We start from the raw sequence: 23,479 nt of genomic DNA on the forward strand, positions 1-23,479 counted from the left end.
CATAAATACAAAACATATTTCCCTTAACTATAACTCATCTACCCTCTCATGAAACAATTAAGCTGTTAACACAGTACTGGCAAGTAGTGTTCAATAATACATGTTAGAGGATTTCAACTTTTACAAGATAGTCAATAAAACTGCTGTATAAATAGATGAATTTATGATGTGTTTTCTCCTTTCCAAATTCACAGTTATTAGCAAACACCATCATCTTTTCCCTGAATAAAAAAAATCCTTTCCTTAAACAAGAAAACTGTAATTTGAGGAAAATTAGGATTCCTTGGAGATTTACGAATAAAACAAAAAAAGGACACTAGGCTCATTTCTCCTACATTACGCCATGTTTACAAAATTCCTTTGTGAACTAGTAATGGGGATCCAAGAAGTTCTCGTAAGTTTTGCACAAAGATAGGATGAAAAAAATTACTGGATAAAAAAAGTATTTTATCACTCTAAACCAAAAGCAGGGAAGGAAGACAGGTCAGAGGAATGAATGATATACATATCCAAAAGAGTCTAACTAGTTCCTAAAGAAATGCTTTCGTCAGATCATCAAGTTCAAGTAAAGAATAATGAATTTCCAACTCTGACAGTAATACTTCTAATACAGATTTATTTGAAACACTTGTTTCCCAGAATTCTTCACCGTAAGAGTCAGCTCCAACATGAAAGACACATAAGAGCAAGAATATAGAATAGCTGTTGTTTACATTATCATAGGAAGAACATAGTGCAAATGACAGGAAAAGTATTACAAGGTCAGGCTCAAATAGTGCCTGAATAAAACTGTTAATGTTAAACAAATATAGCAGATTAAACTTCTTAGTATGACAGTGGATGAAATAGTAGCAAGTACCAACTTATGAACAAAGCAAAAAGCAGTCAATAAAGTCATTAGACTAGGGAGTTCATGGTGAAAAAATTGAAGTGGCTAAAAATACTTTAATTTTTTAGAAAGCTATAATAATTAGCCATAACGTTAACAGCAATGAGAGTAACTGAATAAGTGGTTTCAAAGGACAGTAAGCTACAGAGTAACAGTCTCAATCACAGAACCATAGCAGAATATTATTTCCCTAATTTACAGCAATCTATCTCTCCAATATAATTTAAGAATCAAAAACTCTTTCAACACATTCACATATAGGCTTATATTATTATTCAAGTACAATATCAAAGCTTATTACATAAGGTTAACTTATTTAATGAAATAAGTTAAAATAGAGTTTTTATTTATAGCTTTCACAACCTGAGCAAGCTATTCAATAAGCATCTACTGGTTAAAAAATCAAGCTTGTGACCCTATTTAATCAAGCCAGATTAAAAAAACTTGTTGAGTACATGATAAAGAAAACTTTACATATCTAACCTGGCTCATCCGTATTCCTTTTGCATATAGTACCTAGTGCCAAGGAGCTCCTCAATGATATTTTCTCTAACCAGTTAAAAGCTTTATAAATAAAAGCTTAACTACTGAGGAGTAAGTTATTTTCTAAGGTAAGGCACTAAGTTAAAAACCACTTCTTAGTTACACCATTTCACTTTCTCCTTACCTGAATTTCCAGGAAGTATTAGCTGTTTGACTATAGGAGGTCGCACAGGGGTTGAGGATGGAGAATTGAAACCACTGCTGTATGGGCTACTTGCATTTGGACTGTAAGGACTTGTGTAACTCACAGAGTTGAAAGGATTATTATATAAATTTTGCCTCTTGAGAGCTGTTTTAATGAGAAAAGGAGAAAATCAAATTTAGTAACTGAGAAAAAGTTACCATTTTATTTCAAATATTTTGCTACTAGTAAATTCATTAAGTCATTATTCCATTTAAATACAGAAACAGTCTTGTAGTACTGGGGGAAAATACATATTAATAATCACAACAAGATATTTCCATTACCTTAAATTGTTATGGAAATAAAACAATGAAAATAATATGAGAAAAATATCTTAACAAATTATCAGCCACTAAAGTAGTTTATCTCTATCTTGTTGATAGCTCTACCAACACTGAATGGCCTGTAAAAATAAAATGAAAGTAAAAAGCATGTTTATATTTTCTTATTTTTTCTATAACAAACATATATTGCTGAAAAAAAAAAGTGGGGCCAAGCTTATTAAGTACTGACTATTTGGGCCAGGTTAAGATCAAGAGATGTGAGAGTTCTCTTTAAAAAAGGAAAAAAAGCCCTTTCCTGCTCTTTTCCAGCCCAAAAAGGGGAAAAAATTGGTGATCTGCATATAAAATTACAGAAAGAGCCAAAAGTAGGGCTAGGATATTGAGTGCAATTATATACAAGAAAAATTAATACTTAAAATAGAATTTCTTTCTTCCACCCCATTCTAAAATCCATACCTTATTTAATAAAATAAGTTACAATTGTTGGCAAAGCACTGTGTAGAGCATACAAATGTGACATGGTGCTTTTCTTAATGAGGCTTATAGCTAAGTAGTACAGGCAGAAAAAAAAATGATTTCAAGGCAAGTGAAATGCATACTATCATAAAGGTGCAAAGGGCTGTGAAAATGATGAGACAGGAGTAATTCATTACACTTGAGAGAAACTAGTTAAGGCTTTTTTTGGAAAGAGGCACTGGAGCAGTCTTGACAGGATGAGTAATAATTACAGTAATAAACTGAAAGTGGGAAAGTATATGCTTTCATCTGTGTTTATAACAACAAAAGCAGTGTCTTGAAAATTTATTATGTTCAGGGAGTAAGAGTGAGTAGTCTAGAAAAGTAAAGCACACAGTGAGGGACATAAGAGGAAAACCCAGCTAGGGCCAGGTCACTAAAGGCCTGCAATGTTATACTCAGAACGCTGAACTTTATTCAGTAGTTGTGATAATGCTATCAGTGACTTTAGAGCAAGAATGATATGATCCAATTGATTTATGAAAAAATGACAGAAATTTTGATGTAGAATAGATTAGACTGAACTAGGCAGTTTAAGTGACCAAAAATAAAACAAAATAAGGAAAAGAAGTACAGATATTAAAAACTGGAAAGGATTACTAAAGGAAAAAAAATAAGATGACTGAAGTTTCTGATATGCCTGACAGAGTAGTGTGGTTTAAAGAAAAGGAACATATGTTTTTGGTTTAGCTTTTCTGTTTAGTTGGACAGTGTAGTTTTATACCTACGCACCATGGAATAAGAAACCAGACACCACACTTCAAACATATTTAGCATGTTGTGTGCTGCATTTGGTCAGAAATATTAACTTGAACAGAAATGGGAGTACTAATTTCTTGTCTTTACACTCTGATCTTTGAAGCTTATTTTCTTTTACTTGACTATTTAATCACTAGCATTTTAGGTCCTCAGACTTTCTATCTTCTCACTCTACAACCATATTTTTTTTCCTGTGAAATATCATTCATACCCACATTAGTAATATTAATCTAGCTCCCCATTATTTGTATCTCCAGCCCTAAACTTTCCTGAGCTTCAGCCCCACATACACTGCCCATTTAATGTCTCCCCCTGAGGGCATGGCAAATATACCCCAGAGTCAACAAGTCCAAATTCAAATTCATGATTTTTCTGATAAAATCAAATTCTCTTCCTGGGGTCCCCATCTCTGAATAAAAATAGCCATTCTGTCACACAAGCTGCAAACTAGGAAATCACTGTTGTCACTTTCTTCTGTCTCCCACATTTACTTCATTCTCTTTTTCTTCCACATTTTTTCATTACCACCCTCCCCTGCAACACACACTGCCCAGCTCAACCCCCCTCAAAAGCATCTTACATTCACTTTTGGCCCTCCCTAATCTATTATTCATACTACAGCCAAGCACAACTTAATCTGATCATGTCTTTCCACCCACATATACCACACCCTTGAATAAAACCCTTTAATATCTTCCCACTCCTTTTATAATAAAATCCAAAATCTTTAACATGGTCTATGAGGTCTTGGAAGAGTCGGGCTCCTACATATCTTCCTGGCCTTATCTTACATCTCTCAGTTCCTTTATCTTCTCCAGCCACCCTGGCTTGTTCCTGTTCTCCATATATGCCATGCTCCTTCCCACATGACCCCGCAGGCCCCCTACAGTTCTTTTGAACCTGCTGTTCTGTCCACCTTCAACATCCTACCCCTTCTTTTGCCTTCTCCCTTATCCCACTTAAATTTTTCTGAATCTTTAAGACTCAGGTCAAATATCACTTCCTGAAATAAAATTCCTATATCTTAAAGCTCAAAGCACTGTATACCATTCTTTTATTACATATCACCAGTTATAAAAATTATCTGTATTAAAATCTTTCTCCTACTAGATGAGGAAAAACTCCATGAGTGCAGGTGCAATGCTAGTTTTTCCTCATCATGTATCTTCCACCCTTTCTCCAAGCCCTAATACATAGCAGGCTCTTAAATATTAATTGAATATATGCATGAATAAATGAGATTAATTTGAATAGAGATGTTACTGGACACTATATGAATGGATGAAATTATCAAAAGAGAGCGAGGTGAGACAAAAGAGAGGTCTGGGTTACCCTAACTTAAAAGATGGGCAGATGGGTACTGGGGAACTGGAAAATTTAATAGGTACAGATTTTTAATACGGGATGATGAGAATGTTTTGGAGATGGACAGTGGTGATGGTTCACAGCAATGTGAATGTACCTAATGCTAATGAACTATATATCTGAAATGGGTAGAATGGGAAATTTTATGTTATGTTAACTTCTACCATGATACAAAAAAGATGGGCAGAGAATTAAGACCCTTCAAAGAAGACTCCAAAACAAACAAACAAACAAAACAAACAGCAGGGAGAGTAAGACAGGGCAAAAACGATAATGCACTATCACAAAACATGAGAGAGGAACATCTTAGGAACAAGCAAGTGGTAGTGCACTGCAGAGAAGCTGGGTTCGCTGGAGCAGAAATTGTTCTACTAGAACACAATAGTTAAGTTCCCAGGAAGGTTTGTCTTATCAAAAAATACATTTAAAAACAATCTTCCTTCCAACTTGGGAAAAGTGGAGTTTAGGAATAGAAGGCTCAAATTTGCAATAACCAAATTCTTTTTTATTTAAATATATATTATATTTATAGCTGTAGCTATTGCTTTTATAGCATATAGCCATAAAATCTAAACATTGTTAAAAAGATCTAGTACTTGATTATACCTCATTTTGGTTCAACAGCAATAGCTGCTCTTATATACTCTTACTATCTTTAATACCCTTGTTACAATACAGCAAAAGCCACTCATTCAAATTGCTTTTTTTGAGGTGCAATAACTTGGGATTTTCTCCTGTAAGTCCAGGTTACTAATTTTCAATTGCTAATAGTTCCCATTTCTTAAGATGCTTTTAAACTAGGGGTTGGTAAACTGCAGGTGAATATGGCTTTCCTGGAACACAGCCTTGCCCATCCATTTATGCATTATCTATGGCTGCTTGTGTATAATAAGGGCAAAGCTGAGTAACTGCAACCAGGACCTCACAGCCCACAAAGCCTAAACTGTTTACTATTTGGCTCTTTACAGAAAAAGTCTGCCAATTCCTGTTTTATGTTTATCTATTTACTGTCTGCCTCTCCCACTAGGTTTATTTTATTCATTGCTATATCCTCAGAGTTGAGAACAATGCATAGCACATAAGTTATGAAAGTATACTGTTGAATGATGAAAATTCCTAACTATAAAATATGTTACACTATTTCTAAAGTGAAAGAGTATTGGAAAAATGTTCCTAAAAATATTCTTAATAAATGTCTGAATAATATCATCTAACAAATGAGTTAGAAATTTTCCAGTTATTTCAAATTGTCTTCTAGCTTGTCTACATATTTCTAATAATCTCTTACAAATATAATTTAAATCAAGCTCCAGGATATAATTATAAAAAGCACTTGATATTCAGACAAAAACATTTTTAAAAATTACATAAAAACTATTGCTTTTCCAAAAAGGATTCTCTTAATAGAGAAAAAGACTTCAGTATCAAAACAGACTCAGAAGCTCTGTAATCACATCCAATATATTATTTTCATACAATACATTACTCTTTACAGCCAACAAAATTACTGTATGCCAGTTTAATTGTTTAGTCTTGCCTCCCCTGACCATTTTCAGCTTATACTTAGCAAGAGGACACATATTTCAGTAATAAAACCAAAATAAACAATTTTAAGTACATGGCTGCTAAGTAAACACAAAGCAAAAAAACAAAAACAAAAATCTATTTAGATTAGTTAATCACACATAATCCTTTACTACATGAGTATTCCAGAAAACAGTAGCATTCCTAAGAGGCTGAGAGAAATTCTGAGTCGGTATTTTTTCTACATTCCTACTCACACTGGCATGCTACATTAAATGCCATAAATAAAAACAGACTCACTTTGTCAGCTTTTTGAGTTCTACTAAACAAAAGAGCCTAAAATTTAAACCTAAAATGTCAAGTTAAAAAAAAACAAGACAAAAACATAACAAAGAAGGGAAATGGATACATTTCATAAGCATCTACAATGAGCCCAAAAAACATGCTAGGCTCCTTCATGAGCATTATCATTTAATCCTTAAAATAACCTTACAAAGTTCATAATTCTTAAGAGAAAAACTGAGCTCACGTAAGTTCAATAAATGTGCAGAGTCACACAGAAATTAAGTGCTAGAGTGAGAATGAAGTCTCTCTGGTTCTCAACCTGTATCTTTCTATCACATGAGAATTACCCAAGGGTGGTGAGATGATTTTAGATGATATGAAACATGTTTTAAATAGTTACTTGTTTTAACTTGTACTAGAAAAACAGTACCGCATAAAAATCCAATATTTCACAGATATTATTCTTTAGGATGAAGCTAATTAAAAATGAGGACAGTAGGGAAAAAAAAGCTGTGAAGTTAAATGCTAGAGCAGGGTTATGTGTATCTGGCAAAAACTCATGATGGTATGCAGAAAGAAATTCAAAAAAACACTGCCAAGCAAACAACTGTCTTCCTAAAAATGTACTGTTCAACAAGTATCCTTTTTTTGAATAAAGAAAGCAAAAAAGATGAATTTACAAGTAAAAATTACAGACATACCTGACATCGTTTGATCAAGTTTGTGGATAAGAGACTTTTTAGCACATTCCACATCAGGACTTGGGTAATCCAACACTTGCCTACACCAAACTAATGGACTAACCAATTTCTGCATTGGTGTAAGTTTTTTCTTTGGTGATGAGTACAGCCTAGAAGAAAACAAAAAACAAAAATGAAAGGGTGACACTCATTATTAAGTACAAGATTATAAGACATGGATCCATTTGAACAAAGCAGCAGTAGATTCATGAACACTGAGAAGAAACTAGTAGTTACCAAGGGGGAAGGACTAAGGAAGGTTGGTTGGGGAAGTAGAAGGGGATAAAGGGGCACAATAATTTGCAATCACAATATAGGTTGGTCATGGGGACGGTAGTACAGCATGGAGAATACAGTTAATGACTCTGTAACATCTAACTACATTGATAATGACCACACTAGAGGGGGTGAGGATTTAATAATATGGGTAACTGTTGAACCACTGTGTTCTATATTTGAAACCAACATAAGATTGTTTATCAACAACACTTTAATAAAAAAAAAGATATGGATCCTTTTGTATAGATTTAAATTGGGGGAGAGTGATAAGAGTGTATTCAAAATCTTCCACATTTATTTGTGTATAAGAAAATGACACTATAATCATCAATATGAACACAAATCTCAACTATTAAATGAACCCAAATGAGACCAACTGTCCAATCCTAATATGTCTTATTTTTCTCTTTCACTCATTATAAAAATTATGAGGAAATATCTGATTCTATAATAGTTTATTCTTTTTTCAATAGTACTTGAGTAATTCCCTAATATATCATTAAGTTTTGTCTAGGAGGCAGAATGAGGATATAAATACCTTGTTTTTACCTCCCAGTTCTCTTCCTACCACAAACCACGCAAAAATCTGCCTTTAGTGATTCACTCCCTTTAGTTAAGCATTATACACTCCACAGCCCTCTTCTCAAATGATGAAAACAATACTTTAAATCATAACAGAATCATTTATGAAATTACTTCAGTTTCAGGAAAGAAGAAAGGGATAGTATTTTATAAGATCCTACAGAAGATATACAAAAAGAGTAAGGTGATCAGAAGATGAAGGAAGGGTGCACTTTTATTAAATTTCCTACTTCATAGTTTTTCCTCAGATTAGTCCAGATTATGTCAATTGATATTAGTTTATTTCAAATATGACTGGTATGAAAAGTGGAAAGTTACTTGAATTCTAACCAGAGTGGCTTCCAAATTAAGACACTTCCAGTGTAATTTCTGCAGTGAACAAAATTATGCCTTGATATATCTACATAGTTAAATGTCTCAAGTCAAGGAGTTAATAGTTTCACATTTTACATTAATCATTAGGACAGTAAAGTACTTTCTGAAATATATCTTTGTGATAATGGAATGGACAAACTACTTTCTAGTGACAACACATACATTTTCTATCTCTTCTCTCAACTCCCCTGTCTATCACTTAGGGCTGTCACTCATATTATTTAGCTCTGCTCAAGAAATTCAAGACTAATAGGGCAAAAGTAATTTATCTAGTGCACAATTCATGTTCAGTTGGACAAAAATAATGAAGTAATCTCAATTTATGAAATACCTAATTAACAACTCAATGAAAATGAAACCAATGGAGTTCATTTTCTTTTCAACTCAAATATTACAAATGTGTCATAACAAAGCTCTACCTCAGCAACCCCTTCTTTAATTGTGAACTATCATGTACTGGTGTTCTATGTTAGCAAATATTTAATAAAACTATAGATGAATAAATAACATTAATAAAATCACTTTATGATACTATCACCACTCTTTCAAAATATAACTTTTCCCTACACTGGTTTCACACAACTTACCTGTATGACTCATGTATAATTAGTATATTCTTCTACTGGCTGTAAAACTCACTTCAAAAAGTGCAAAGAACTTGAGTGAGTCTAAAAGCATGCTCACTGAAAGAAGCCAGACACAAAACAACACATACTGTATTATTCTGTTTACATGAGATGTCTAGAGAAGGACATGGAGCAGAAGGTAGATTGTTGTTGCCTAAGGCTAGAGGTAGGAGTGAGTAAAAGGTTTCATTTTAGAGTGATATAAATGCACCAAAATTACATGGTGGTGATGGTTGTGGTAAGAGTGTCATTTTAGGACTGTAAATACACTAAATTCATCAAATTATTCAATGAAATAATAAAGGTAAGACTGGAAATAATGAAATATAGACTAAAAAAAATAAAGGAGTAATGAAACTAAGAGCTGGTTCTAAGTAAAGGTAAAAATCAATAAACCTTTAGCCAGATGCATCAAGAAAAAAAAAAGGACTCAACCAAGTAACATCAGAAATGAAATACCACTTACAACTCACACCAAAGGATTATAACAGTATTTAGAAAATTATATGTTCACAAACTGGATAGTCTAGCAGGAAAGGATAAATTCCCAGATACATACAGTCTTCCAAGAAAAAACCAGGAAGAAATACAAAAAACAAGAAAATTATAGACGAATATCCTTGATGAACAGAGATGCAAAAACCCTTGATAAAATATTAGCAAACCGAATTAAAAAATAAAATTAAAGGATCACTCAACCATAACCCAGTGAGATTTATTCCAGGGATGCAAGGATGGTTTGATATCCATAAATCATCAATGTGGTACACCATATTAACAAAAGAATAAAAACCATATGCTCAATAGATGCTGAAAAAGCATCTGACAAAATTCAACATCCATCATGATAAAAACTCTCATCAAAGTGACTACAGAGGGAACATACCTTGACATAATAAATGCCATATATGACAAGCCCACAGTTAACATCACAGTCAATAGTAAAAAGCAGAAAGCTTTTCCTCTAAGATCAGGAACAAGACAAGGATGCCCACCCATATTACCACTTTTATTCAACATAGTACTGGAGGTCCTAGCCATGGCAATCAGACAAGATAAAGAGATAAAAGGCATCCTAATTGGTAAGCAAGAAATTACTCTATATGCAGATGACATGATACTATATATAGAAAACCCTAAAGACTCCACCAAAAAACTATTAGAATAAATGAATTCAGCAAAGTTGCAAGATACAATATGAATATACAGAAATCTGTTGTATTTCTACATACTAATTACAAACTATTAGAAAGAGAAATTAAGAAAACAATACCACTTACAATTGCATCCAGAAAAATAAAATGCCCAAAGGTAAATTTAACCAAGGAGGTCAAAGACTTGTACTCCGAAAATTCTTAAGACACTGGTGAAAGAAATTGAAGAAGACATAAATAAATGGAAAGCTATTCCATGCTCATGGATAGGAACAATTAATATTGTCAAAATGGTCATCCTGCGCAAAGCAAGCTACAGATTCAATGCAATCCTATCAAAATACCTATGGCATTTTTCAATTAACTAGAGCTAATAATCCTAAAATTTATATGGAACCACAGACAAAACAAAAAAAAACCAAACAGCCCAAGCAATCTTGAGATAGAAAAGCAAAGCTGGGGGTATCACACTTCCTGGTTTCAAGCTATACTACAAAGCTACAGCAATCAAAACAGTATAGTACTAACAGATGCACAGACCAAAGGAACAGAATAGAGAGCCCAGAAATAAAGCCATGCCTATATGGTCAATTAATACAGATAAGGGAGGCAAGAATATACAATGGGGAATAGGCAGTCTCTTTACCAATGATGCTGGGGAAACTACATGCAAAAGAATGAAATAAGCACTGTCTTACACTGCACACAAAAATAAACTCAAAATTAATTAAGGACTTAAATATAAAACCTGAAACCATAAAATTCTTAGAAGAAAATCGGCAGTAAACTCTTGAACATCAGCGTTCTTAATTTTTTCCTGGATATATCTCCCTAGGTAAGAAAACAAATAAAAACTACAATGAATAGCCAAAATTTGGAAGCAACTTACATGTCCATCAACAGATGAATGGACAAAAAAGATGTAGTACATATATACAATGAAATATTACTCAGCCATAAAAAGAATGAAAGCTTGGAGAGGATTAAAAATGGCAGAATAGGAAGGCAAGATGGAAACCTCCTCCCAAAAACACATAAAAGGAAAATACAGCAAATGCAACTAGAACTGAAAGTAACCTGAAGACTGTGGAACAGACTCCCTACACCTAAGGAAGAAGACAGGACCACACAGAAAAGGGTGAGGCAGCAAAGCCAAGATCGAGTGGAACCCAAACACTCCCCTCATCCCAGCTTACAGGCTGGAGAAAGAACAACAGAGCAGGGAGGGGGTAGGAGCCCAGGAGTGCTGCACATCTTGCCAGGGAGAACTGCCTTGGGAGCATAAGCCCACATTCAGTTTGAAGACTTGCCAGCAGTGGGAGCAGTACCAGAGGGGACAAGGGTTGGATGGAACTCTCTCCTCAGGAGAAAGGGCAGGTGGAGGATATCTCCTCAGCCCTTTCTCAGACCAAGAGATGGGGAACTCTCAGGAGCCCCAGACACTCCATCCCCATTTCTGACAACGCAGCCCCACAGCTTCTCCCTGCACGTGCTGCTGACAGACAACCCACTTGGGTCAGCAGCAGCATCAGACTTTGCTGCCTGCCAGGCAGCGGGAGACTCTCCCAGTTTGCTTGGCTCCATTTCAGCCCAACTGGGGAGATGCCTGGAGGAGCAAGCCCCACAAGCTCCTTCCCTGCAGATGTTCAAACCTGGAGCTGTGCATCTGGCTGGGGCACATCGGTTTGACCACCCTATTAACCCTGCAGCCCTGCCATTGCTGCAGGCCAGGCAGAGGGTGGCCCGCCACACAGTGAGCTCAACAGAGACTTCTGAGCTGATCATACAGAAGCAGCTCAAGCAAATGCCCACTCAGATTTAGACCACTACAAAAGTCAAGCAGAAAGGTGCCCCACCCACAGCACGCCTACAGCTGGGGCCCTGCAAAATAGAACCAAACACTAGAGTAAAGACTCTTGAGCTTCTGGGTGCCAAAGCATGCCTTCTTCATAAAGTTATTACTCTTTATACCAGAAAGCATAGTATAAACATTTAATACAAAGGAGGAAACAGAATCCCTGACAAAATGAGCAGGAAGAGGAATTTGATCCAAATAAAACTACAAAATAGAACCTCAGAAAGAGGGCTAAACGAAGCAGAGATCACCAATCTTTTTAATAAAGATTTCAAAATGAAAGTCATGAAAATGCTCACAGATTTAAAGAAAAGTATTCAAGATCTCAGGGAGAACTTCAACAGAGATAAAAAACCTGAAAAAGAGCCAGAACTGAAGAATACAGTATCTGAAATGAAGCACACAATGGAGTGACTTAAAAGTAGATGAGATCATGTAGTGGAGATGGTAAATGAGATAGAAATTAGAGAACAGGAAAACAAAGAAGCTGAGAAACAGAGAGAAAAAAGGATCTCTAGAAATGAAAGAAAGGTAAGAGAGCTATGTGACCAATCCAATGAAACAACTGCATAATAGAAGTACCAAAAAGAGAAAAGAAAGACAAAGGGATAGAAAATCTCTTTAAGGAAATAATTGTTGAAAACTTCCCCAACCTGGGGAAGGAAATAGACACTCAAGTCATGGAAGTACAGAGATCCCCTAACAAAAGGAACCCCAGCAAGACAACACCAAGACATATAATAATAAAAATGGCAAAGATAAAGGATAAGGAGAGTGTGTTGAAAGCAGCAAGAGAGAGAAATAATACTACTTATAAAAGAAATCACATCAGGCAATCAGCAGACTTCTCAACAGAAACTCTACAGGACAGAAGGGAGTGGCATGAAAAATTTAATGTACAGAAACAGAAGGACCTCCAACCAAGAATCCTCTACCTGGCAAGATTACCATTTAAATTTGAAGCAGGGATTAAACAATTTCCAGGTAAAAAAAGTTGAAGGAATTTTCCACCACTAAGCCAGTCTTACAAGACATGATAAAGAGACTGCTGTAGGTGGAAATGACTGTAAGGCTAAATAGCTTTCACTGGTAGAAAAAAACCCACAGTAAAGGTAGTACACCAAGTCATTACCAAGCAAGTTTGAAAAAAAAAAAATCAAAAGAAGCAAAATCAATTATACACAATATCAGTTAAGGGATATATAAAAAGTGCAGATTATAACATCTCATATGAAAAATGTGGAGGAGGAGGAAGAAGGAAAAAAACATACCTTTAGGTTGTGTTTGAAACAGAGTAATCAGAAATTCAAGAGACACTATTATATAGTAAAGAAGCTATCCTTGAACCTTTGGTAACCACAAAACTAAAGTCTACAATAAACAAACACACATAAAAATAAACTTAAAAAATAGAAATCCAACTACAACACTAAAGAAAACCATCAGTAACAAGAGTATAAGAGAGGAAGAAACATAAAGGAGATATAAAAAACAGCCAGAAACTATTAATAAAATGGCAATATCTATCAATAATTACCTTAAATGTAAATGGACTGAATGAACCAATCAACAAAGAGTAGCAAAATGGATAAGGAAACAAGACCCATCTATATGCTGCCTACAGACACTCATTTCAGACCCAAAGACATACACAGACTAAAAGTGAATGATGGAAAAGGATATTACCTGCAAATAATAGAAAAAAGCAGGAATAGCAGTACTTAGACAAAATTGATTTCAAAACAAAGTAAGTAATAAGAGACAAAGAAGGACATTCCATAATGATAAAGGGATCAGTTCAAGAAGAAGCTATAACCATTATAATTATCTATGCACCCAACATAGGCACACCTAACTATGTAAAACAAACACTGAAAGAATTAAAGGAGGAAATTATTATAACACATTCATTTTAGGAGACTTTACCATATCACTCACACCAATAGACAGATCAACCAGACATAAAATGAATCGAGAAACAGGGGCACTGAACAACACATGAGATCAAATGGACTTAACCAGTATCTACAGAACACTCCATCTAAAAGCAGCAGGATACACATTTTTCTCAAGTGTACATGGAATATTCTCCAGAACAGATCACATACTAGGCCACAGGAAGAGCCTTAACAAATTCAAAATGACTGAAATTGTATCAAGCAGCTTCTCAGAACACAATGCTATGAAACTAGAAATAACTTCACAGAGAAATCAAAGACTTACAAACAAATGGAGGCTCAACAACATGCTTGTAAATAATCAATGAATCAATGAACAAATTAAAAGAGAAATCAAGCAATACATGGAGAAAATTAAAACAAAAACACAACAGCCTAAAATCTGGGACACGGCAAAGGCAGTTCTAAGAGGAAAGTAAATAGCAATACAGGCTTACCTCAAGAAACAAGATCAAAAGTAAGCAGTCTAAAATCACAATTAAAGAAACTAGGAAAAGAAAAACAAATGAAACCAAAGTCAGCAGAAGGAGGGACATAATAATGATCAGAGCAGAAATAAATAAAATAGAGAATAAAACAATAGAAAAAAAGCAACAAAAGCAGGAGCCAGTTATTTGAGAAAATAAAATAGATAAAGCCATAGCTAGATCCATAAAAAAAAAAGTGTACACACATACAGAATCAGAAATGAAGAAGGAATAATAAATGGATATACAGAAATACAAACAATTAGTAGAGAATGCCATGAAAAATTATATGCCAATAAATTGGACAACTTAGAAGAAATGGACAACTTCATAGACAAATACAACCCTCCAAGACTGACCAAGGAAGAAACAGAAAATCTGAACAGACCAATTACCAGCAATGAAATTGAACTGGGAATCAAAAAACTCCCCCCAAAACAAAACTCCAGGTCCAGATGTCTTCACAGCTGAATTCTACCAAACATTTAAAGAAGAATACCTGTCCTTTTTAAAGTATTCCAGTAAGTAGAAGAGGAGGGAATACTTACAAACTCATTCTATGAGGGCAGCATCACTCTAATACCCAAACCAACAGACACCACAAAAAAAGAAAATTACAGATCAATATCCCTGATGAACACAGATGCAAAAATCCTCAACAAAATATAAGCAAATCAAATCCAAAAATACATCAATCATTCATCATGACCAAGTTGCATTTATTCCAGGGATACAAGGATGGTACAATATTTGTAAATCAATCAGTATCATACACATTAACAAAAAGAAGGATAAAAACCACTTGACCATCTCAATAGATGCTGAAAAAGCATTTGACAAAATTCAACATCCATTCATGATAAAAACTCTCAACAAAATGGGCATAGAGGGTATGTACCTCAACATAATAAAGGCTATACAAGACAAACCCACAGCCAACATCATACTTAATAGCAAAAAACTGAAAGCTTTTCCTCTAAGATCAGGAACAAGACAAGGATGTCCACCCGTATTACCACTTTTATTCAACATAGTACTTGAGGTCCTAGCCAGAGCAATCAGACAACACAAAGAGTTAAAAGGCATCCAAATTAGTAAGGAAGAAGTTAAACTCTCCCTATTTGCAGATGACATGATATTATACATAAAAAACCCTAAAGAATACAACAAAAAACTACTAGAGTAACTGAATTCAGCAAAGTTGCAGGATACAAAATTAATACATAGAAATGTAACATTCTTATATACTAACAACAAACTAGCAGAAAGAGAAATCAGGAAAACAACTCCATTTTCAATTGCATCATAAAGAATAGAATACCTAGAATAAACCTAACCAAGGAGGTGGAAGATCTATACTCTGAAAAGTACCGGACCCTCATGACAGAAATTTAAAAAGACACCAAAAAATGGAAATCTATCCCATGATCATGAATAATACTGTCAAAACGGCCATCCTGCCTACAGCAACCTAGATTATGCAATCCCTATCAAAATATCAAGTGTTCTTCAATAAACTAGAACAGATAGTTCTAAAATTTATATGGAACCACAGAAGACCCCAAATAGCCAAAGCAATCCTGAGAAAGAAGAACAAAGCTAGGGGGTTATGCTCCATGACTTTATGCTCTACTACAAAGTTACATTAATGAAAACACTTGGTAGTCACTCAAGAACAGACCCATAGATCAATGGGACAGAATTGAGAGCCCAGATATAAATCCATACATATATGTTCAATTAATATATGGCACAGGAGCCACAAATATACAGTGGGGAAAAGACAGTTTCTTCAACAACTGGTGGTGGCAAAACTGGACAGCTACATCTAAGAGAATGAAACTGGATAACTGTCTAACTCCATACATAAAAGTAAACTCAAAACATATCAAAGACCTGAATGTAAGTTATGAAACCATAAAACTCATAGAAGAAAACATTGGCAAAAATCTCTTGATTATAAGTATGAGCAATTTTTTTCCGGATATATTTCCTTGGGCAAGGGAAACAAAAAATGAACAAGTGGGACTATAACAAACTAAAAAGCTTCTGTACAGCAAAGGACACCATCGGCAGAACAAAAGGGCATCCTACAGTATGGAAGAACATATTTGTAAATGGCTCATCAGATAAGGGGTTACCATCCAAAATATATAAAGAACTCACAAGTTTCAACACCAAAAAAACAAATAACCCCCTCAAAAAATGGGCAGACGATTTGAACAGACACTTGTCCAGAGAAGTACAGATGGCCAACAGGCACCTGAAAAGATGCTCCATATCACTAACCATGCAAATGCAAATTAAAACCACAATGAGATATCACCTCACACAGTTAGAATGGCCACTATCCAGAAGACAAGAAACAACAAATGCTGGTGAGGATGCAGAGAAATAGGAAGCCTCCTACACTGCTGGTGGGACTGCAATTGGTGCAATTGCTGTGGAAAGTAATATGTAGGTTCCTGAAAAACTAAAAATAGAAATACCATTTGACCCAGTAATTCCACTCCTAGGAATTTACCTGAAGAAAACAAAATCCCTGATTTGAAAAGACATATGCACCCCTATGTTTATCACCACACTATTTGCAATAGCCATGATATGGAAGCAACTTAAGTGTCAATAGATGAATAGATAAAGAAGATGTGGTACATACACAATGGAATATTATTCATCCATGAAGAGAAATATCCTGCCTTTGCAACAACATGGATGGAGATAGAGGGTATTATGCTCAGTGAAATAAGCCAGGTGGAGAAAGACAAATATCATATGATTTCACTTATTTGTGGAATATAAAAACAAAGACAATACACAAGGCATAAAACAGCATTAGACTCATAGACACCGAGAGGTGACTAGTGGTTACCAAGGGAGAGGGGGACTGCTGAACCACTCTGATGTACATTTGATGATAATAATAAAAAAAAGAACAAAAGCTTGGTACTTGTGACAGTGTGGACGGACCTTAAGCGACTAAGTCAGAGAAAGACAAATACCATATGATTTCACTTATATGTGGAATCTAAAAAACAAAAACAAACTAGCAAACAAAGAAAAGAGAAATAGATTCATAAATAGAGAAGACTGGTCTGGTGGTTGCAATACATTGCAGGAAAGTGGTTGTGAAACAGACAGGAGATTTAAGAGGTACAAACTTCCAATTATAAAATAAGGAAACCAAAGAGATGAAAGGTACAGCATAGAGAATATTCAATATTGTAATAACATTGTATGGTGACAGATAGTAACTACATTTATTGTGGTGAGTATTTTATAATGTATAAAATTGCCAAATCACTGTTTCACATGTGAAACTAATATTGCATATGAACTACACTTCAATTAAATAAACAGAAATTAAAGACATCCATATTGTAAAGAAAGAAGTAACATTGTCTTTATTGATAGACAACATGATCCTGAATAGAGAAAATCCTTTGAAGACATCTACCAAAAACAAATAGAATGTGTTTAGCAAGATCACAAGATATAAGATTAATAGACAAAATACCAATTGTATTTTTATATAATTATCAATGAACAATTTGAATATGAAATAAATATAACAATTCAGTTCACAACAGAATCAAAAAGAATAAAATACTTAGGAATAAACTCAACAAATGAAGTGCAAAAGTTGTAAAGTGAAAATAAAACAGTAAGAGAAATTAAAGACAAGTGGAGAAATGAACCAAGTTCATAGATATAAGGACTCAATACTGTCAAGAGTCAATTTCCAAACTAATCCACAGAATCAATACAATCCTTTAAAAAATATATCAGCAGGCATTTTTAGAGAAATTGACAAGCTGTTTCTAAAAGCTATATGAAAATGTAATAGCAAAGAATAGCTGAAATAAATTTGAAAAACAAAAATCTCATTTTTTTTAAATTTGAAAAATCTCTGGTTTTGTTTGCTTCCAACCCTTCTATTTACTGCAGCCAAATTTTTTTTCTAAACTATGAATCTGCCTTTCTTGGTATTCCTCTGCTACAAACTCTGTGCCAGTTTTCTTTCACCCAAGGATAGAGTCTTCCAAAAAATGTTCCTCAGGGTCCGTGAGACACCAAGCAATGATCTAACTCTCAGCAGTTCTTTTTTTCAGTTACATTTCTCACCCTCCCTCCACCACCCAATCTAAATAACAGCCATATGGTACTAATTTCTATTCCTGGAAAGCCCAACACTTTTGCTTCTGGGTCATTTATGCAGGCTTGTACCCCTTGCCTGAAACAAGCTAGATTCCACTTTTTGCTTACCTCACCCTTGCATGCCCAACTTCAGCCAGCCCATTCCTACTTTCTCCTGAATCACAGCTTAAATGTCATTTCTTCAGAGAAACCTTCCTTCAACACCTCTCATAAGACTATATTTGGTGCCCCTACTATATACTACTATTTACTATAATGAAGCAAGGTGTTTTTTTATTTTTAAAAAAATTTTAATTGTAATTGATATACAATATTACATTAGTTTCAGGTAAGCAACACTGATTCGGCAGTTACATACATTATGAAATGCTCACCACAATCAGTGTAGTTACCATCTGTCATACAAAGTTATTATATTATTGACTATATTCCCTATGCTGTACTTCTCACATGAAGCAAGGGGGTATAATAAAGCCATCTTTGCAGCCACTTAGATATGCCCCATCAAAAAGGATATTCCATTTTTAACCCTTGTTCTATTTATAAGATTTACTTTATACTCTATTCATTTTTGTCCTGTTTGAGGTTTTGAGTTGGTATTTGTAAGTTGAAAAGAGACATTTAAAAAACTGAGAGGCAATAAGAATGCTGCAATATGGATGAGTCTCAAAGACACTGTGCTGAAAAGAAGCCAGCCACAAAAGACCACACTGTATGATGCCATTTATATAAAATGTCTAGAATAGGCAGATGGATGAGACTGAAAGTAGATCAGTGGTTGCCTAGGGATAGAAGTGAGGGTTGGAAGAAGAATGAGAAGTGACTCCTAATGAATACAAGGTTTCTTTTGGGGATGTAGAAGATATTCTAAAACAAGATTATGGTGATGGTTGTACTATCCTATAAAGATACTAGAAATTACTGAATACTGAAAACCATAGTATACTTTAAGCAGGTGAATTTTATGGCATGGTATGGCATGTATTATACCTCAATAAAGCTGTTTAAAAAATCTGTCAGAAATAGGCTCTTCAAAATACTGCTTTTTGCCTTGAATAATCATTATAGAAGAATTAAATATGATTAAAATACAATTTATGTATATGGCTAAATACTAAGAGTACTAGTATAAATATAATTAAGAATATGATTATGAAACTGATAATAATAAATCATATTTTGGTCATGTCACACATATATGGTATAATATACAGTGATAAAAAAATTAAGACTATAAATTCATTATTTTTTTAAAGTGTAACAGTAATGCAAAAGTATAACAATAGTAATACAGAAATGTATAAATACAAGGAGTGATAATAGCCCTCTCCCCCTATCAATTCTATCTCCCAAGGTTATTTACAGTGTGGAGTATGTCTCTCCCAACTTTTCTGTGCACATACATAGTAGACATATAATTAAATGATGGAGATAGGAAAGAAGACCGCAGTTACTTTGCTGAATTTATGGTAACCATAGTAATCACTTTCTGTACTACAGGTCAGCTGAAAGTAGGCTAGTGAAGCTAAGAACAACAAAGATTTAACGTTAAGTTAAAATACATTTCTTTAGATTGGTGCGAAAACTTTTTACAGGCCAAGGAAAATAAAATTATAATACCTCAAAACCAGCCTTCTTTATCTATTAAGGCATATTTAAAGCAAAAGAACAGAGCCTTTGTGTTCACAAAGTTCAATGCATAATCCCTGGTACAGTGATTGACATTTAGCAATGATTAAATATTTGAACCTGCAAAAACACTGAATAAAGCAACCATGTTTTAAAATACATATAAAAACAATAAAGGAAATGTACCAAAGAAAATGAGATCAAAGTGACCATTTTGAGTGTTTGTTTTTATAATTTTATATTTGAAACTTTCATTAATAAAAGTATCTTTGGTTTTATCCACAAATATAATTTAGTAATTCTAAACTATTAGGATACATTGTTTTATGATTTAACAAGCTCTCTTAATGTGGGAATAATAAATGTTGTTATTATCTATACTATATCAAGTGTTTATTATATGCCAAACATGGTTTCAGTATTTTAAACATATGAACTCTTCCAATTTTCACAACAAACCTATGAGATAAGCACTATTATAATCTCCATTTTATAGATGAGGTCACTAGGGCACAGGGAGATAAATGACTTGTCCAAGATGGCACAGTCAGTAAGTGGCCAAACCAGGATTGCTCCAGAACCTGTGCCTGTGACTATTACACTTTACTACCTAATGCCACTGTTTAAAAAAAAACACAAAAGATCCTTAAGAGTTCAATACAGTAATTATTCTAACAGCCTCCTGCTGTTCCTTGCTCTCTTCTAAACCCTAGAGTTGTAATTGATCAATTACAATTAAAAAATCACAACTCAATTAAAGAAAAGTATCTTCAGTTCATATATATATATATATACTAAGAGTCTTTTTGAACTTTAGAGTGATCATCACACCATTTACTATTATATTTGGCCCCCCAGCTGACATAAAGGCATATGATACTATATTTATATGAAGAAATATAAAATAGCTTCTGGTTTTTAGAGCACTAATCTGTATTACCAATAATAATGGTAATTATTAGCAAGGTAAATTCTTTTTTTTCCTCTTTTTTTTTTCAGTTAGCAAGGTAAATTCATTGATAAAGTCTTAGAACAGTTTAGAAGCACTTAAGTGACACTGGCTGCAGGGTAGGACGCATATATAAGCAGCAGATATGACAGCAGAACACAACATGGTAAACCGAAAAACAGAGCAAGCAGAACAGACTGAAGGAAAGCTTTAAAGTAGTGAACCCCAAACTTTTATACAGCGACAGTCTATGCTTCCATTTTCCTTTCATGACTCTTGATTCTTACTCTGGTATGGCATGGGTTTTTTAATCTTAAGAAAATCAAAACAGTTTTGATATTCTCTGAGATGTCATAAAACTGAGCTTGGAAATTACTTCTTTAAAAAGATAAACTTAAAGTTAAGGTATAGCCATGTACTACTGGGAAATAACAGTTACAGTGAGACCAACCCAGAGTGTAGCAATCATAAATTGAGTTGTTTCTTTTTGAGAAAAGATATTAGTAGACTGGGAGTCTCAAACTATACCAAACTCTGAAATTTTGGCAACAGCTATAAAGCAAGAGCCAGTCGTTATGTATACTAATACTTACCTTTTCAGCTACAACTGAATACATAGATTGCAACTACTACTCATAGAATTTTTTAGTCCACAAAAAACATACATGGGTGTATGTATATACCCATATATACATTACTATATATGAGATTTGTGTGTGTAATCCACACTGATTTGTTCGGAGAAACTTGCTTGTTAATAGCTAACTGTGAAATGCCTTAAACAGGATGTTAGCTATAGAAGTGATGGTACTTATAGCTAAAAACCGTTACTTTTAACAAATGATGTATCCTTCAAACTCCAGATAATAATAATGACTCTAAATAGTTTATGAAGGTTTTAAAAATTAATTAATTTTATTGTTGAGTTTTCTGCAAAGATATTATGAGAAAAATTCACAAACAAAATTATCCTCAGAGAATTTTCTATGTGCAGTATCCCTACGAGTTCTAAAGTTTCTTAAATTACAAAACATTTTATCCACTTTATGAAACTATGAACCAAATAACAATAGGAAGAAATCTAAATATATTTAGATGTACATATTTTTGTATAAATACATATATATTATTTAAATATATGTGGTTTAACCTTAACAACAGGTTAGCCTAAAAAGGAAATTAGCAGGCCCCCTCAAAAAATAATCACATCCTAAAATTACTATTACTCCTTCTATATATAGCTAAATAGTTATGAATAAAGATATACTATCTAATCTCATTATAATGATAAAATATACTAATTAGGCACTAAATGCATATTAAAAACTTCTCTAACAAGACAGCATTTATTAAGTTCCATTCCTCAAGCTTATCAGACTCCATAGGTCACGTATAGTCAGACTGACCCACCCCTGCTTCTTTTTCACACCTTTTAAACAAAACAACCCTTAACAGCCACACATGATTGGGTAGTACTATTTTACTCTCTGAGAGATGGGCAGAAGCTCCTGAATGGAGTAGTGGAGGGCCACGTATGGCAGGGCCTTCTTTATAGTAAACTGCAGAAGATGGAAATGGTTTGATTCATCCTCCTGAATTCTAAACCTCTAATTTTTAACTAAATAATGCCTCCTTCTTCATCTTACCTTTCCAAATATTTTCACAAATCTCATAGCAGATATTATGGTAGTGCATTATCGTGCTATTATTTCTCATATTTCAAGGAGATACAATCACTTTTTCTTTTCCTCTCTATAGTCCTTTAACATCCTTAAGAAATTTCCATTTTATTTCAGAATCTGAGCCTTTTCCAAGATCAAAGCAAACTGTATGATTAGCAATTTTTGAGCCACATCTAGTTTAAAGACCTAATTTAAGCCTTCCTCTTAAGCAAGCTGGTTTGTTCCTAAAGATGTCTATTTCCTCCATAATTTATTTTTTATTTTTCTTTTTTTCCTCCATAATTTAGATTCCCAAATCCAAGATCCCAGAGGATGTGATTAATAGAACAGGCAGAATAGGAACTTTTATTACTGAAAGCCTTAAAACCTAATATGCTTTTACAAGTTCATTTTTGCTACTAAACTAGCACAACAGTAGACACTGTGCAGTTTGTTTTGGCTAGTGTAAGTTATTACTATAAGGAAGAGTACATTGTTGTAACTCAACCCATTTACACTAAGATACTACTTATTTCCACATTAATTTTCCCTAACATCTCTATTCTCAATCTGTTGTCTCCACTACAGATAGAGGGAGTTTATGTCAGCAATAATGAATCTCTGAGTTAAGGAAAAGGGAGGAAAGTAACAAAAATGACAAGCTTCTAGATTCTAACAACTAATTTTAACTAACAAG

General features: G+C 34.0%; 1 protein-coding gene across 2 annotated transcripts in view; it reads right to left on the bottom strand.

Moving 5' to 3' along the window:
* The window catches only part of SLAIN2 (SLAIN motif family member 2), a 70,251-nt gene that overhangs the window by 36,276 nt on the left and 10,496 nt on the right, over positions 1–23,479 (bottom strand). For both annotated transcript variants that reach the window (XM_017678669.3, XM_017678665.3), the window contains exons 2-3: positions 7,051–7,199; positions 1,557–1,721 (exon numbers count right to left, since the gene is read on the bottom strand). In XM_017678669.3, coding sequence (XP_017534158.2) covers positions 1,557–1,721; positions 7,051–7,199 — 314 coding nt within the window. The remainder of the gene's footprint in view (positions 1–1,556; positions 1,722–7,050; positions 7,200–23,479) is intronic.

This window comes from Manis javanica, chromosome 5, assembly GCF_040802235.1.
Source record: "Manis javanica isolate MJ-LG chromosome 5, MJ_LKY, whole genome shotgun sequence".
Lineage (NCBI taxonomy): Eukaryota > Metazoa > Chordata > Mammalia > Pholidota > Manidae > Manis > Manis javanica.